This window comes from Rhamphochromis longiceps, linkage group LG18 (assembly GCF_057381845.1).
Source record: "Rhamphochromis longiceps isolate RC_006_pf linkage group LG18, R_longiceps_female_GT1.1, whole genome shotgun sequence".
Lineage (NCBI taxonomy): Eukaryota > Metazoa > Chordata > Actinopteri > Cichliformes > Cichlidae > Rhamphochromis > Rhamphochromis longiceps.
The window spans coordinates 12,785,386-12,802,855 of record NC_140574.1 but is presented as its reverse complement, the minus strand read 5'-3'; the positions used below and the strand labels follow the sequence as shown (position 1 = coordinate 12,802,855).

Genomic DNA, 17,470 nt, shown 5'->3' with positions numbered 1-17,470 from the left:
AGCATCCACTGACGATTATCCCCGTTAATAACTCAACTGCCAAAAACATTCTGGACCGAAGATGAAAACACGCAGCTGCAATAAAAGGATGAAAATATCAGCTGCAACGTACATGAGCAAGTCTGTGCTTTTGTTCTCTTCTGTTTTAGGACTTAAGGCTGAATGCGGGGGACAAATAATCATGACAAAACTTTAGATCACTCATTTATTACATTTTTTTTTTTTTACAAACAGTAAATGGCACGTTTTCATAAATAACACTAAGCAATTCATTTTAACTCTCTTATTAAATAGAATTCTTTTCATTTGTAACAATGTTTCTTCCCATCTTGCAAAATTACTTTTTGAAACTTAACAAATGTAACAAAGACAGGAAGGATATAAACAAGCATGCCACCTGCATATTCAACTCCGGAAAACTTGAAAACACACTTTTTGCATCAGAAACATTTAGGAGGAGCGATATCATTGCACTTCTTTTTTCAGCAAATAAGCCAATAAACCAAACAATACCAACACCGTCTGTGTGCAAACACTTTTTTCTCAAAAATATATTACAAATATGTACAAAATGCTCCCGGCAAGTCTTTTCATTCACGCATAGGCAAAGTCATGCTGTAGGTAAAGGTCAACTTGACATGCAGGACAGTTTTTGATTTAACTAAGCTGCGATGCTTTGGTGTAACTGAACCTTAAGTTGTTAGAAGCAAGCGTGTCACTTGAAACAAGAGGAATATTGAGGAATGATTGTCCTCTGGCTAATAGATCCATTTAGGGGATATAATCCCAGCTGAGAAGCTTGTGGGCTTCTGTTTTTACGACCCCCCCTCGGGCTCTTCAGTTTAAAGCTCTGCAAGGCAAATACAGAAAGTTTAAGTCTCACTTTAATCCCGTCAGTCACAAAGTTTCATGTAATGCAGTTGTTAAAATTGGCAGTGTGTCAGTGAGCGGCAGTAAATCTAAACTACTTGACACATATCAGGTTTGACCATTCATTTTTTCCCCCTGCTTCCTGTGCTGGCATTTAGTTAGGGGACAGTCCCCGTGTCCATTCCCGAGATGTCAGCCAGTCCACTGGCTGGCATCTCGTTTGATATATGAGGGCCTATAGGAACAGTCAGCAGCCGGGGACAGTTTCTAAAATAATCCACTTCACCCGCCCTAACCCATCCCGGCTGGCTGTGGTGGGCATTTCACCCAGTTAATGACAGGCTCGGTGGGGCAGATCAATTTGCCCAATAAAAATAGAATTGATTGGTTGCACGCAGGCAGGCCTGAAGAGACAAGCAGCTGTGCTTTATGTAACATGGGGTGATGTTTGAGGATTGAGTAACGTTTCTTGGATCCATGCACAGTCGGAATTTAAAGAAGTTAAACATGACTTGGCAAAGATGAAAATGAGTTGGACGGGGTGAGTGACAGAAGTCAGTCAGCAGTGTATGACATGTTCCTGTTCAGCGTCCAGCACTCTCAGAGAAGAATTGGAAACCTGGAAGGAAACTGAAGCGCGATTTTTGCATTTTTAGATCAACACCTCATCAAACTCAGCATAAAGCGGATGATTGTTGTCTTTTGCACTGCACAGAGACTGCACAGTTTCAAGGAATTGGAAATCTTCGAGTGTGTCATAGTAAAATTTGGATCCCACAGCCACTGAACAGAAAGCTGATCCTTTGGGCCCAAGACAGGCCATCGTCCAGCATGTGATTTACTGTATCGTGTCTCTTTAGCACACGTAAGCAGATATGTGCAGAAAAGAACATTTCCATGTATGTCGAAGATTAATTACTGTGGGCTGACATTACAAACCAACCTGAAGAGTTGATGTAGAGGCACTCAGATGGATGAGTCCTTTACCTTAATGTCAGATGTCACGGCCAACCTCTGCTATCATTGACTTCGGCCTGGAAATAACAGATTAAAATTGACGATAAACAAATATAAATATGTTGCCTGGTCGTCTAAACCATGTTAGGCTGTGTTGCTTAATCAAATCTATATGTCTGCAGAAGTTCAAGCATTCACAATCACATTAAAGAGAAGCAACGCACTGATCAATTTGCTGGTGAACCTCTTACATAATATGCTCTTCATGCCAATGGAGGAAGTTGTTTTATTTTTATTGCTCTAACAGATGAAATATAAAATCAGTGGCTTCTTGCAGCCACGGGATTTAAGTGCAACAATATATGAGTACTTTTCCATATTGTAGCTGCATGCGCTGTAGGACTGTATGTACTACAAAATTGGGTCACCTTTCTTTGGGGAGTGTTGAATTACTCTGCTGCTGGTCTTGCTCAAGTCTGGGGGAGAGGCACATAGTAGTAACATGCATGTTTAAATGAGCATGTGTAAACAAAGAAATTTTAATATAAAATCACTTGAAAACATGTGACTCACCTTTCCTTTTGTGCTCTGATCTTCTCATCGTCATACCTTTAAGAAAAGGGGATAGAAATGCAGAATGATGAGGAGTTCTGTAACATCCTTCTCACCAGTGCTGAAGTTAAAAGTTCATCGCTCTGTGTTGATGAAGCTCATATGCAGAGACATGTTAAAGAGAAGGCTTTTGAAGGAATCTGCAGTCCTGAGATAAAATTCAGTCACTTGTAGAAGCACTTTTAGGAGCAATAACTTAAGCGAATCATTTTCTGTATGACTTTATCATTCTCCCACATAATTGAAGCAGAATTTCAGCTCACTCTTCTTTATAGTGTTGCTTCATGTCATTGAGGTTTAAAGGCATTTGTGTATGGACAGCTCTCTTATGGTCCTTCCACAGCATTTCATCAGGTTGAGGTCTGGACTCGATCCTTTTCTTTTTCATCCATCGTGTTGAAGATTTGCTGCTGTGCTTGGGATCGCTGTCCTCCTGCATGACACAGTTTCGGCCAAGCTTTCGCAGTCAGACAGATGGCCTCACATTTGACTCTAGAATATTTTGGTATACAGAGCTGACTTAATGGCTACAAGGTGCAAAATACCCAAATCATCACACCTCCACCACCATGCTTGACAGTTGATTTGTGGTGTTTGATTTTATTGAAATGTGGTGCTGTGTATTACGGACATTTGGTCTAATCTGTCCGAAACTTTCCCCTGGAATCCTTCCAAACAAGCAACACTTATTTAATCGTTTTCTATTTGTGTTGTCATGAAAGGTAAAATTTAACATGCTAACCAAAGCCTTGAGAGTCCGATATGTAACTCTTGGGTTTTTTGCAGTTTCTCTAAGCATTGCATGGGAAGATTGTGGGGTTGTGTTAACATTTGATTAGCAGCATGTATTAATTTCTATGGAAGCAGTAAAGGTGCACTTGGTTTTCCACAGATTCCACAGAGACTTTCTTTTGCACACGACAGTGGAAAAGTTTGTCTGATGTTGGCTCTGTTTCTTCTGTTTAACTATGCACTGCAGTTCTTCCAAAGCCTCAATCATCTTTTGAATTTGTTTTAAAATCAGTCTGCCATAATTCAGTTTTGAGCACTCTTGCACAGTTTGCCATAATAAACAAAAAAAAAAAAAAAGTGAATGCCTACTCAGAGTTGTAAAGCTCATGTTGGATTTCTTATATGTTTTTAATTTCTTTCCGTGAGGCACGTTGTAACTTTGCTACATATATAAAGTGTTTTTTAAATATTAATATTATTTTAATCACCTGCTGTTTCGTCTGCACAAGTCCATCTAAGTAAACAGTGAGAAGCAGACATTTAAACAAATGTGAAAAACTGTATATCAGTCTTAGTTATCCATAAACACTGTTGGACTGTTTGAATTCTTTCAAGATGTCAGGATTTGGACAATGATGCATGTTTTGTAATTTTGCCTCTGGACATCATATCACAAAAAAACATTAATGATGTGACCAAAGTGCAGACTTTCAACTTTAATTCAAGGAATTAAACAAAAGTATTGCAAAAATAGATTAGGAATAAAAACTATTTTTATATATTCCCTAATTGTCAGAGAGTCAGTGGTGACTGAACAATAGACTAACAACAGTTTCGTGACCTCTTCCCTCTTTATTCCATAACAAATTAAGCAGATAACAGACCTGGAGTTGAGTCTTGCATTCAGTAGTAAATACTTATGGAGCTGACTATATTGCTGTAAGCTTGCAAAGCAGAGTATAAGCTATGAAAGACACTTGAAGCATCTCAACAGGGACCCTTGGTGGCTGAGAGTACTTACTGCAGCACACATTCAGGAATCTGCACGTGCTCCATGGGGATAATCTGACCGAGTTCCTTCAGGGTGTGAACGTAACGGATCTTATCCATGAACTTCACACTTCAAAAAATATAAACAACATTGGGTTACTGTCACAAATTAATCCTAAAATATATGTGCATTCAGCCACGTAGCACAACATATGTACTCTGATTATGAAACAGCAACACTTTTCTCTTTTTAATGTTTTCAGTGTAGCGATGTGACAACTTTAAAATGCTCCAACCTATTTTCCCCTTTCTCTCTTTTGTTTTTAGATTTGTTAAGAGACAAGCTTTCACGGCCAAATGTGTCATAAATATACCTAATGAAGGGTCTTGAGATGGCCAGGACAGTGCGGATGAACCATGTTGGGTGAGCGATGATGAGACACTTTAGATTCTTCCTCAGTCTACAGGAAACAAACAGAGTTTATTACAATCCCCATTATAACTTTTAACTGCATGAAATCCCATGTATATTGGTTATCTTCATCTCTAGCATCAAGAACATCTTCAGCTTCACTATCTTCTAATTTCCCAAATTGTTTTCCGAGTTATTTTGACATTGTTCATCTTACTTTCTGTCTATCATCTGGTAGCATCTCTTCAGCCAGCTGATGCCAGGCATCTTTCTGCGAGGAGTTGCTCCATTCAGGTAAACAATCATGTAATCCTCTGCTACCAGCAGCTCCAGGCTGCTCACAACATACCTGAGAACAGACATGAACAACCTATAATTGTACATGAAAATAGCACATAAAATCCCCTCATTTGATTTATGATGAAAAAGAGTTCTGATATTTTATTTGTGGAGATAAAATGATCTTTCATTTAAAGGGGGATCCATTAAACTCACTTCCAGCTCTAGTTCATCTCATAAACTGTACCTGCAGGATGTTACACTTTGATTAGTGAGGCCCTGTTTTGAAGCTTTAGGCTGAGTATTTTTGGCATCACCATTTCATGTTTTGAAGCCAAACATGTTGCCCACGGTCTTCCCCGATCCATATCATACTTTAACACCCCTTTTTAATGGGGGTGTTTTCTGGTGTCTGTGTGTGGCGCTGCTGGGTAGTCTGTGCTGGCAAACAAATGTTACCGGTCTGGTAGTTACTCCTGGGTGGGTCTGGGGCAGGCTTGGGGACTTGGGGTACCTCTGGGCGGGGGTTTTGGCTGGACCTGGGGGGCTTGGGTGTATTGGTGGAACGAGGAGCCTCTTTAGCTAACTCTTAACCTGGGTTTTTATTGGCTTATGTAGTCTGGTAGTTGCCTGAATGCTGGGGTGGGTATAGTTCGGGCGGAGTGAAGCACACACACTCCCGTTCTCTGTTCGCCATCCAGGGCTGGAAGAGCTGGCTGTCTGGTCAGGGTCTGGGTTAGGGTTATGAGGCTGTTGGGCTGCTCTGCTGCTGCGGAGGCCAGGGAAGTCTACTTGTCTCCATCCCAGAGTGAAGGAGACCATCTCCTGGGTCTGTGGGCTGATTGCCCTTCTACGGGTTGTTGGTTCCAGGACCTGGGAGTGTATGGGGAGTGTGAGTATGTGTACGGCGTCCATTTCTGTGTCTCCATGTTGGGTGTGTGTGTGAGTGTTTGTATACCTGTGCATGAGGGTGGGAATGCATGCTTGTGTTGTCCTGTTTGTCTTTGTGTGTCAGGTCAGGTCTCTACCTCTCTTAGAACATCTCAGGCCAATAATGCCTAGTAATGCTCCACTTGTGAAAGTAAATCTGTTTGTCATTTTATGGCCTTCAGACAACAATTCTGACTTCTACACTGCTGCAAAAAGACAGGAGGAAAAAAAAGAAGAAGAAAGGGGTGACTCAAAACTCATGCACAGTACTGGAGGGATTTACTGAGGTCATAGGAGCAGAGGATTCTTCTCTAGAATCTGAACTCAGGAGTGCCACCTGCTGGCTATTAGAAATAATGGCACAGATTTCAGGCACTTTACTGGCTCAAGTTCTCAACATGACGTCTGGTTTTTTTCTTCATCAGAAACAAACTGTTTTAGCTCCCTTTAAGGTCAAGGGGCGGGGCTTCCATGCTCAAAGCCAGAGCAGCGTGACTGAGATGACCATATCAGGATATCCTCTCTTACTGACATCACACAGCGCCAAGAGTAGAACAAGCCGTTTAGAACTGACTATTTTGAGCAGTCTGAAATCAGGGATCACTATCTCAAACTTTAATATAAGCTCTCCCATTACAACAGTATGGATTTAAATAACATAAAAAAAAAACCCATAACAGGTCCACTCTAATTTTAAGAATTATTTGATTCATTATTTTACATCCTCATTGGATAGGAGACTTTTTACATTGGAAACGTTTAATGGATTGTAGAGTGAGAAAAGAAGGAAGTAAGGTTGTCGCCATGTGATAACAAAGAAAGGATCTTACAGGAAGAGATTTTCCATGATGTACGTGTAGTCGTCACAGCTGCTGTCAGGAAGGTAGCAGGCTGCAAACACGATGATGGCATTCAGACCTTCCCCGTAATATCCTGACAGAAGAGAGAGATGCAGTTGCTCCATTCGTAGTGGCAAATTATCACGTGGCAGGTAGGACATGTAAATGTGTCTGTACTCTTTTACATTTCACCTACGTTTTACATTTAATACCAGGAAGTGGGCTGATAAGATTTATAATAGCATAACCATCCTAAGGAATCCATTTGGGGAAACAGTCTAACTAACCTCCATGTGTGACCACTCTCAGGTACGGCCTGATGACCTGCATATCGATCCGTTGCTCCTGGTCGCCAATGATCACTGTTCGCCACAGACGACCTGACGAGTCTCTCTCCTCTTCGCTCTCACCTGGGAGACGCTTAGCAGTAGCCACAGGTGTGTCGTCTGAAAACAAGGTGACACCAGAAAGCAGCTGCTCACAACACATGTAGCCAACATGAGCAGAGCTGGCAAAGGGAAATGAACCTTTTCAAAGCTATAAATCACGATTTATGATGACATTTAGCATACAAACGTAAAATGTACTCTAAGCTCTTTTTACAACATGTCTAATTCATACAAGCACCTTTTTCTTCTTCTAAATGTTTCTATCTAACATTCAAATAACAACTTGGGGGTTCAGCATCTTGCCTGAGGATACTTTGGCTGACTGGAATTGCCTCAAACCACCATCCTTCCAATTAGTAGCTGACCTGCTCCACCTCAGAGGCAAAAAAGGTCCATATTTGTCAATGTAAACAACAATATTGCTGAAGTTACTGCACATAACCTGGTGCAATTCAAATTTTCCCTTCTTTGTAAAATTAAATATCATGAAATTCTGAATTTTTCCACCTCATTTACAATGCAGGCTTACTCTTCAGCTCACCTTTATACTAAATATGTGGTATTGGCTTGTTCAGACAGCTCAGAGGCCACACCAACAACAATGCACAATACAACTACTCAACATGACTGACAGAGACAACGCCTTTAAATGGAGCATAGAATAAGCGCTGATGTCACTGCATGGCTCAAGCACGCGATCAAAAATATGTTACCAGAGAGCAAAATATCTGCTCTCCTTGGATGTGACCTTCTTGCGTTGCTAAAATTTAATAAACAAACAAAAAAACCTGCTCAGCTGGGTAAAAACTCATCCCAAAAGGATACACAGACCCAGCAGCTATTTGTTTTAAACCAGCACGATCCATCAAAGCTGGAAGCACAGATTTAGAACAAGAAAATCCAGAGGAAAAAAAACTAAAAGAGATGTGAAGAATGAGAAGCAGCAAAGGATACACCAAAGGGCTCCTAACAAAAGCCCCTGCAGAGGGGAACGAAAAGCTACTACTGCTTAGAAAAAGCTGTAACATCTGGACCTGAGCTGATCACTGACTGTGCTTACATTCATGTACTGCACAGACACGAAAGCCTCCCTTATACCTGGGACCTGAAGGATCAAATGTAACCCCTCACTAGACTGTAAAACTGCTAGAGCTCCAGAGCAACACAGGAGTTAGGATTGATAATGTTAGAGCCACCAGCCTTAAATTGGTGTTAAGGCTAATTTTTAACTCTCTTCGGCTTTTCTCCTTTGTTTAAATCAACACACAGTACAATGTAATATCATGTTTTATTGTTATGCTTTGTCTTTTGTGACAGTACCCAGCATTCCCTCTTTTTTAGAGTGTGTGTCATTGTTTTCATTGTTATACTGTGTGTGTTTAATAGTTATTGTGTTGTTTTTAGCTTGCGGAAATAAATGTGCCTCTATTCTACATTTGTTCTGGTTTATTACAACTACCATATAAAACTATATCATTACAGAAAGATTATGTACAGTTTGTTGATTTGTCCTCATTATGTGTTCTAATAATTTCCCCCATAGAAGTTTTTGGATGCTAAATTTGAACATGCATGTACCTTCCCACTCTAGCTCGTTGCCGTTGTTGATGAACTCCAGTGAGTCAGTCTCATCTGGAGTCTCGATGTCATCAACATTGATGTCCAGGTCGTCGGGCGTTTCCAGGAAGTCATCAGAGAGCACCGACCCCTCGCTCTGATCCAGAGACAGGTTCATGTCGGGGGCGACCAGCGTGCGACGCTTACGTTGGGTCATGGATTCGCCGACATTCAGAGTGGTGGGAGGATCTAAGACAAAATGTTATGAAAGTATGGATACACCTTATACGTATAAACATGAGTGTGTCTGTATAAAAAATATAATGGTGTCTATTTAGTCCACTTACTGGTCCTGCTGTCAGAGAGGCCACATGCATCTCCATCCTCTGGCAGTGGCCTGCAGGGAAACGAACGCAGCATAAATAAACAGTTAAATTGGAAATAATTGTACATACATAAGAATTATATCTGGCTTAATGTCTTCCTGCTGCCAAGTAATGATTGTTTTGGCTGTTATATAATTGTATATTATAAGCACAACTGTTAAACTAAATAATCTGCGATGATGAAAACCACTAAAAAACCATGAAGTACTAACAGTCAGTCCCAGCATTTTGCTCTTTGCCCTTTGTTTTTAGAGAGGCTGCGATGCGAAACCCGATTTAAATGTATTTCACCCTGTCGTTTGAGAAAGCAACACCAGCAATTACCAACTCCCCTCTGATTTTATAATAGGACAGCTGAAACCTCGGTGAGGGACTGAGCAGGCTAGATTAGAGTGCACACACATATGCAGACAGGCAATAACAGAGACTTGCATACACAGACAAACACACCCTGAAACACCACAAGTATGGACTGATGGAGCTGCTGGATAATTGCTGTTATTAAATTGTCAGTAGCTATGTAGAAGCAAGGTTAAGACCGCACCGACAAGTATTCAAGAGCGAATTAAGCAGTAGGGAAGAGAAAAACAATTTTCAGTGTTAAATAATTTGCTTCTAACACAGACCTCCAGGTCTGAAATCCCCCCAGATGAATCACAATATTCCACTTCTCTTACCTAATATTCCACCACCATAATTCATGTGAAGTCAACCTGAGATATTTTTAGCCTTGTTAAATGCATTAAACACACGCATTAGTGATTCTGACACAAAAGCATTTTTCAGACAGTCACAGGACTTTGCTGCATGTACTATGTGTGGATGTTTTTGGAAGATAATGAAGGTTTCTCTGATCAGCTTCTAAAAGCATATTTCCCCTGCTGTCAAAGAAAGATTTTGGCCAGCAGTAGAGCGAGTGGCTAGTCTCCCATAGCTTGGACACTGCGAGGTATTTGACTGCTCCTCTTTTTCCATCTGCTGGTTGCTATTTTGTTCGCTGACTTGCTACAGCCTCATCACATAACACCTGATGACTACATCATGGAAAGTACACACCTGCTTCCTTTCGGCCCTCCGCGCACTCACACAACATGTGACAGACTTTCCATCGAAGCTTGATCTCTTTGAAAAAGCTTCTGCACAAATCAGATAAACTGCACGCACAAACACAGACTGTTTGTTTCTCTGCCTCGTACCTGGGGAAGTCTTCATCCTGCCACTCGTCCTTAACCTCCATGCTGTCCATACGTAAAGTGGCTTCCGCTGTACCCATCCTCTGACAGCGAGGATGGGCTTCAGCTCGCTGTAATAGGCAAACAAACAAAAGAATTCATTGAGCCGTTCACCAGGAAGTTCACCGAATGGTTTAACACACTGCTGACTAACTAATTCAGTCGTTGCAGCCTTATTAAAGTAGACACTCCACCCAAATTGCACAACCTGAATGATGTCTTTTTCTGGCTTCTTATACTTGTCTTTATTACAAACTGAAAGTGGAGATAGATGAGCGTGGCTGCTTTATGATCAGGATTTAACATAAAAAAGTTTTAAGCCACTACCAAGGAGTTTGTTTATCTCTTTGTTTGCTTAGACGCTTAACCTGACCTGTCAATCATTCGGGCATTAAAAAAGACACCTAACTGAAGGGATGAACCAGTGTTGTATCTTCACTTAACAGAAAATCTGGGGAAGAACCTGTTTTAAATTATATCTTTAGGCACTTTGTTACTAGCAGCCTATTGTGACACATTATTTGTTCCTGTTTCTTTGGTTGAATCTGTGAAAAATACCACAGATAACACCATGTGACAGACATAAAATAACATTTTTGCAGCAACAAGGTGTTTCCCCAAAGCTCTTAGCTGAAAATTCTACATAGTAGCAGACCTAAAATCTATCTACTGCAGATGAACAGCATCTGAAAGTCATGTTCTTATAAAATGGAAAAACAAAACAAAACAAAACAAAACAGAGAAGATGTGGCACAGAATATGAGAGATGCATCTGGCCTCTAAGTTGATGTATCTCTCTTCTCCTCACTGACGTCTCCTCAGAAATGACCTCAGTAGAAGGGTGGCGGCACAAAACTATTCTTAAGAAAGGGAAGCAGGGACAAAAGGCTGGTGTGTGCCAAATTACACAAGAACTAGACTGAAAACCATCCATAAACAGGTCTTATGGAGGGATGCATGTCTAAGGTCAGGGGAGCAATATAAGAGTGTTTATAGTCGTCTGTAAAACATGGTTGGGACTGAATTTCAGTCGGTGGTGTTGGGAATTATGTCGAAATTGATGGAAACATATATGCAGAAAAGAACCATCAGATTTTGATCCAGCATGCAAGACCATGTGAAAAATGTCAGATTGGAAACAATATCATTTTGTTCAGCATGACACTGATCCCAAACACACTGTAAATGCTGCAAAGTGCACTTGGATAGAACAAAACACACAATGGAGCACTACCAGAGCCTAGACTTCAACTTCACTGCAGCGGTGTGGGATCATCTTGACAGAAGATGCATTAAAAGTCACAGTATGCACAGTATTGTCTCTAGTTGCATCATGGGAAATGTGTCATGTATGAAGCTTGACCCTTGGAGGTGACACAAAAATTTGGATATGTCACCCACCTCTGATTCTGTCAGCTTCTCTCTGTTAAATTAAAATGAACTTCATTATGTAGCTGTTGCACTAAAGTAGTTGAGTATATCATAAACAGGTGAAGCAATGGACTCAGAGGAATTAGAGACTGGAATTGGACGATCAGGAAAGCAGAGTAGATGCGTTGTCTTGTTTGTGTCGGGCAGACTGTATTTAAGAACAAAATCTGAACCCAAGAACAATTTAGCCCTATGTGTTCTGTTGTTAAATCACAGAAATGATAGTTTGACATAACCAAGTCCCAGTGGGTTTCCTTCCCCATGATCCCTGGGGGAGGGTGACATAAACAGTTTCTCATACAATACAGATCCTCAGGGCACAACAAGCACCTGCTTCTGTAAAGCAGATCATGATCTAAGCTTCCATATTATATAGAATCAAAGCAGATATCTCCCTCCATGACATCATGCTCTATATTTGGTATTTGATGTAAAGGTTCACAGTGTTTTATTTATAGCAGCCTGACCATTAGGGATTAGTCATGCACAAAGTAAACATCATGTGTAAGTCTTGTGTCTCCCTATGTCACTCTCCTAGCCAGAGTTCCTCAGGCTACAGACACAGACTTTACTGTGATCCATTTGTCCACTGGGTTGGCACTGATGTGTGGAATAAAAAAACAGCAAATGTGGGCTAAAAGGTGCAGGTCCTCCAGCTACATGTTCCCAGTACAGCTGTATTGTAAATCGATTCTAAATGATGGAGAAAAGAGGTATTTGCACTGCATTGCCTGATAAGAAAGTTGCAGTGTTTGGTGCAGATCCTTAAATGCCATTTTAACTGAGACCTTTCTGCTTAAATTACATTTCAAGTTGCCTTCCTCTGATCTCACACGATGACTGCATGTGGTTTATTGTGGTGCGCATGTCTCTTTCAAAGGCTCAGCTGCATGCACAGTGAACTGCTGATTGATGGACACAAAGTAATGTTGCAGCGGCACGTGTTTGGTGGGGATTTATGTCCAGATGGCAGGCCTGTCCTCATTTCCCAAATGCTGTCTCGTGAACTATTGATGCTGTTGCGCTTGGCAAACCTGAGACCTGAAACAGGCGCAACACTTGCATAAATGTTACCACATACTTTTTTCTGACAAGTACTCTGTCTTTGATACACAACAGGTGGGATCAAGTGAAGCGGAGAGGTAGTTTTCGCTCGTCTCTGTTATGAAATCATTTACTCAAAGATAAGCATTAATAGAACAGTTGAAGATGAAAGGCGACAGAGAGGTGGTCATGTACAGCCTGAAGAGAATGATGTCCAAAGCCTAAAAACTTCTCATCTTTTCAACATCTCTTAATATCTCTGACAACACTGAAAACAAAGTAAAAAAATGATCTGTTTGAAGAGTGTGACACCTGAAATCTGCTTCATCCTGACTGTGTAGTTGCAGTTTGATCAGATCAGCTTGTGTTCACAGAAAACCAGCGGCTCCCACGACTGTTATCCCACTGTGATCTAAACATTTCCCCTTTTCCTTTTTTGAGCCCGCTCCACTTCAGAATAAACAAACTAATAATAAAAAGAATAATCTTGGGTCTTACTGTATCACTCTTATTGAGAAGCTGACAAAGAAAATTTGTGTTTGCGTGGCCTTTAAATGCGTGCAAAGAAGCTATTGTGTCACGACTGCCAGTCCTCAATTAGCAGAAAAACTAAAACCGTCTCAGTGATTAATTGCGTGCAGTCACAGAACGAAACAAAGCACTGAATGTCACGTTTGATGTTCTGCCCTCTGGGCCTCCCATCAGTAGAATCTGTTCAGAAGAAGAGCTCTTTATGAGAGCGGAAAGCGGAGAAAACCATGGTTTAAAAGCAGGATACTCACATACTGTAATTACAAAGGCTTTCTGCGTCCCTGCTTCCCTTTCAGATGGTCCCCCTTCCTTAAAGCTGCTGAGTGTGGATCATCGCTGATTACATCTGCAGGTGTGTGCTGAGGGCCTGGGCTGCTGGATAATTCTTGTTGTTTACCCCTGCTGTTAATGGAGGCTGAGGCAGTAACTGTGTCCTCCTGTAGAGAGGCGAATGAGAGGAGAGTCTGTCACCGTGCAGCAGAAACATCCCGCTCTCACCTTCCCAGCGTCCTCACTGTGCTGCTTTCTGATCTAAATAACAATAATCCTGACCGTGTACCTTTAGCATGTTTCATGATGATCACTCTCCTCCTCCTCCCTCCACCAACTCTAATGCCCCCACCCCAGGCTTTAATCCTGCTGCGATGATGTCAGCCGTATGGGAACAGTGTTATGATGGTTACGTAATAACAACCGCCTACCTTCTCTTTGATTCTGTCAGGCCACTTGGAGTCAGGATCACCTGTTTCCCTCACATTCAGTCCATTCTGGATTCTCCATCACTGACGGAGTTTTGTTCCTCCGGAGAGCAGGAAAAAAATGGATGTTTCTATTTCAGCGCTGTTCCCTGGCAACAGCATCTTCACCCATTACGCGCACAGTTTCTCGCTCTCTTTTTTCCCCCACCATCTCTTATAACCTCTCTCTCCCTCGATGAAGCCCCTCCTCCACACACTTCCCCTCCTTTTCTCCTGCTTGCTGGCTCTGACTCTAATTCACCTTCCTCCCTACTTCTCCTGCGGTCCTCACAGCTGCACACAGCTCTCCGCAGTGTCACCGCACACGGAGTGGCATCCCTCCGGCATTGCCCTCAATACCCAAAGGGAGCAAGCACAACTTCCAGCTCTTCAGCTCAGGCAGAAAAATTAAATTCAGGTGTTTTTACACTTTATATTAACAACATTTCACTGCACAGCACTGAAATATGCCTGATTTATACAATAAGCGCTTAGCAGATGCAAATTTTGCATTAAGCAACAGTTTTATCTCTGTAAGAAATCACTTATTTTGTTGATGTTTACTGGAATTAGGATTCTATTTCGTTTCTACTTTATTTCACAGAAAATCATCTGTAGCTTTTTTATGGCTTCTAATGTTGTTATTAATTCCTTTTAATAGTTAATAAGGTGACAAAATATCACATGTTGATATTTTGCATTATTTTCCTCAACAAAAAGCATGCTTTTGTAACGATTTAGTTTAGTTTTTTAGTTACTTGAACTCAGTTATTTATTTATTTATTTTTTAACAGCACGACATAATCTATGTCGTGCTCTTCTTCTTTATTTTTTCATTTTTTTTCCATTTGCCAGCAGATGGCGTGAGAGTGCTCCACAAGTCAAACTCATCAGTGTAAAATAAGAGTTGGGCTGAGCTGTATTACAGTTTGTAAGGCTAGTATATTCAGCACCCTAATTTAGAAATAAGAAATTTAATCCTGTGACATGTGCCACAAAAATGCAGCTCTGCTTCCTGGAGAAAGCAAACATCTGTTACTTTCATTCTAGCAGTCTGGAATAAGAAACCAAAGGTTTGATCAGGCTATGACAGCTGGATAGGCTCCAGCGCCCCTGAAAAGGATAAGCGGAAGTGAATGGATGGATGGATGGATGGAATAAAAATATAATGTTGAAGTAGACGGATGATCACGATGGCTAGTGTTACTTACACACTGTGTAAGTACTGTTTCACTATATTTTACATAATATTGGACAAAAACAGTTACATGCATGTCAGTGCTGTGATTTTATCTAATGAGCAGTGTTGATTGTAAAGTCTGACTGCAGCAGGAAGGAAGGACCTGTGATGTCTTCACCTGAGTCTCCTGAGCAGATGTAGTCTGTGATCTATTCTTTCTTGAATAGATCAGAGAACATTCAGGAACCTAAAGGAATTTATCATTTCAATCTCTTCTCTTCTCCGATCCAGCAGAGAAGCTTTGCGCCTCTGAAGTCTAACGTCTGTTCTTTGTTTTTGTTTGTTTGTTTGATCTGGAGGATTTTGGGGTATGAACGGCCGGGTCACTACAAAGCATCTTAGTCTGATTTAAGTATGGATCATGACTAGGACCCTGCAAAATGTTCATGGACATTCTTCTTCAGGATTTTCTGGTAGAAAGCAGAACTCATCGTTCCATCAATTACAGCAAGTCATTAAGCAGCAAAGCAACACCAGACCGTCACAATACCACACTACTATATTTGACTGGGAATGTAGTAAGACACAAACCTTCTAAATATTTGAACTTTTGTCTCGTAAGTCCACAGAATATTGTCCCAAGAATCTTAGGGATGATGATCAAGATGTTTTTGGCAAATGTGAGATGAGCCTTTGTGACCTTTTTGGTTTCTCATCTCTTCTTGAGTTTCTTTAGATTCTGACATAACATGTTGCTTTTTGAGGTCTTTAAGCCTGCTTCACTTTGTCACACACGTTATATTTGGATATATTATATTTGGACATGTTATATTTCTTGATTTAACAGATCTGGCAGTGATCAGGCCTGGATGTGGCTCATAAAATTAAACTCAGCTTTACATGATACATTTTAGGGCTGCCACGATTAGTCGACTAGTCACGATTACGTCGACTATCAAAATCGTCGACGACTGATTTAATAGTCGACGCGTCATTTGAAGCTTTGTAAGATCCCAAAAGCAGGAATAAGTAGCAGGATTTAAGAGTGTAATAACGGACTGAAACAGAAGATGGCAGGACTGCATGTACAAGGATGCCAGCTGCCGTTAAACCCCGAAGAAGAAGAAACTGTGTCCCAGAATTCATAGCGCGGCCCAGCGCAGTTGTCAACAATGGCGGCAGCTAGTTAGTTTTAATATTACTCTTATTATTCTTTCTGGGTCACAAAATAAACGTTTAACATATTTTCAGGCGAGAATGTAGCTGTGTAAACCTCAAATATCTGCTCAGTTTATCAAGACACCACATATTTTCAAAAGCGCTCCGACGTTTTCGGAGGCGTCTGTTACCCGCTAGCTCGATAGCTAGCCGGGGGCCATGAGAGCACCGGACTCCCGGCAGATCGTTTTCAAACCCACCGCCCTACTCAGGTTAAACATATACAAGTCACTTAGATAACTTAAAAATTTTATTGTTTGGCTTTTTTCAGTATTTTATTTGTTCCTGAGTAAATCGGCTGAGTTTATTAAACTCCACCGAAACAATCTGCACATTTAATTAGAATTCAATTAACTATCATCTTGTCTTTATTTTTAGTTAGCACAGACCTTAAACACTTAAAGCTGTAAGCTAATGATAGTTATATAAGAGCAGATGCTGCTGGTGCAATAAGCTGTACTTTTACGTTCAATGGATGATGATCTGATTAGTCGACTAATCGCAAAAATAATCGGTGACTAGTCGACTATCAAAATAATCGTTTGTGGCAGCCCTAATACATTTAATTACTTTTTCACATAGGGTTGGATAAGTTTGATTGCATAAGAGGGGTTGGATAGCCCCCTTCTCCTAATAAATTAAATCATCATTTTAAAACTGAATTTTGTATTTACCTGAGATGTCCTTCTTAAATTTTGAAATTACTTTAATTTTAAATTACCTGAAACATTTAAGTCTGACAAATATGCAGAAAACCAAGAAATCATGAAGGGGCAAATACCTTTTTGCAGCACTGTTAGCCTGGAGCTTTAACCATTACAAACATCCTCCAATCGAAATGTCTTCATTTTCCAAAAACTTTATCAAGATCTGAAAGAAGTACTGCTACTTACTGGTTTAAATAAAGTGATATATCTGTAGTGGGCAGTCTGGCTAACACCAACACAATCTCCATGGATACCATGCCCATCTGTGTGACACCTGCTGCATCAGAATTTGCAGCTGTGGCAGTCAGACTAAAAAGGAAATCAGTGTTTGTCTTCTAGTGTAATATTGGTTTTAAGTTACTCAAAATGATGAATGATCAAAGTCTTAAGCTTGAAAAGTCATTTTTGTGGAGGCGATTTTTTCCATATTTGCTCAG

General features: G+C 40.7%; 1 protein-coding gene and 1 long non-coding RNA gene across 4 annotated transcripts in view; one reads left to right on the top strand and one right to left on the bottom strand.

The window, feature by feature from the left end:
* The window catches only part of LOC146647837 (uncharacterized), a 23,984-nt gene extending 18,645 nt beyond the window's left edge, over nucleotides 1-5,339 (top strand). Inside the window, exons 3-4 of the long non-coding RNA XR_014908552.1 lie at nucleotides 4,489-4,585; nucleotides 4,812-5,339. This is a non-coding gene — a long non-coding RNA (uncharacterized LOC146647837). The remainder of the gene's footprint in view (nucleotides 1-4,488; nucleotides 4,586-4,811) is intronic.
* atcayb (ATCAY kinesin light chain interacting caytaxin b) lies at nucleotides 526-17,470 on the bottom strand. 3 transcript variants are annotated; one of them, XM_085389812.1, is made up of 14 exons: nucleotides 17,220-17,470; nucleotides 13,443-13,628; nucleotides 10,150-10,256; nucleotides 8,915-8,964; nucleotides 8,589-8,816; nucleotides 6,909-7,067; nucleotides 6,613-6,715; nucleotides 4,791-4,922; nucleotides 4,536-4,622; nucleotides 4,193-4,291; nucleotides 2,401-2,436; nucleotides 2,256-2,303; nucleotides 1,858-1,904; nucleotides 526-850 (listed from the first exon to the last, which is right to left on the bottom strand). In XM_085389812.1, the coding sequence occupies exons 3-13, from the start codon at nucleotides 10,224-10,226 to the stop codon at nucleotides 1,865-1,867; spliced, it is 1,059 nt and encodes a 352-aa protein (XP_085245938.1). In that variant the 5' UTR covers nucleotides 10,227-10,256; nucleotides 13,443-13,628; nucleotides 17,220-17,470; the 3' UTR covers nucleotides 526-850; nucleotides 1,858-1,864. The 3 variants fall into 3 exon arrangements, 2 of the variants coding, with proteins under 2 accessions (XP_085245938.1, XP_085245939.1); XR_014908551.1 differs by lacking the exon at nucleotides 17,220-17,470 and having other exon boundaries at nucleotides 1,814-1,904; nucleotides 13,443-13,580; XM_085389813.1 differs by lacking the exon at nucleotides 17,220-17,470 and having other exon boundaries at nucleotides 13,447-13,572.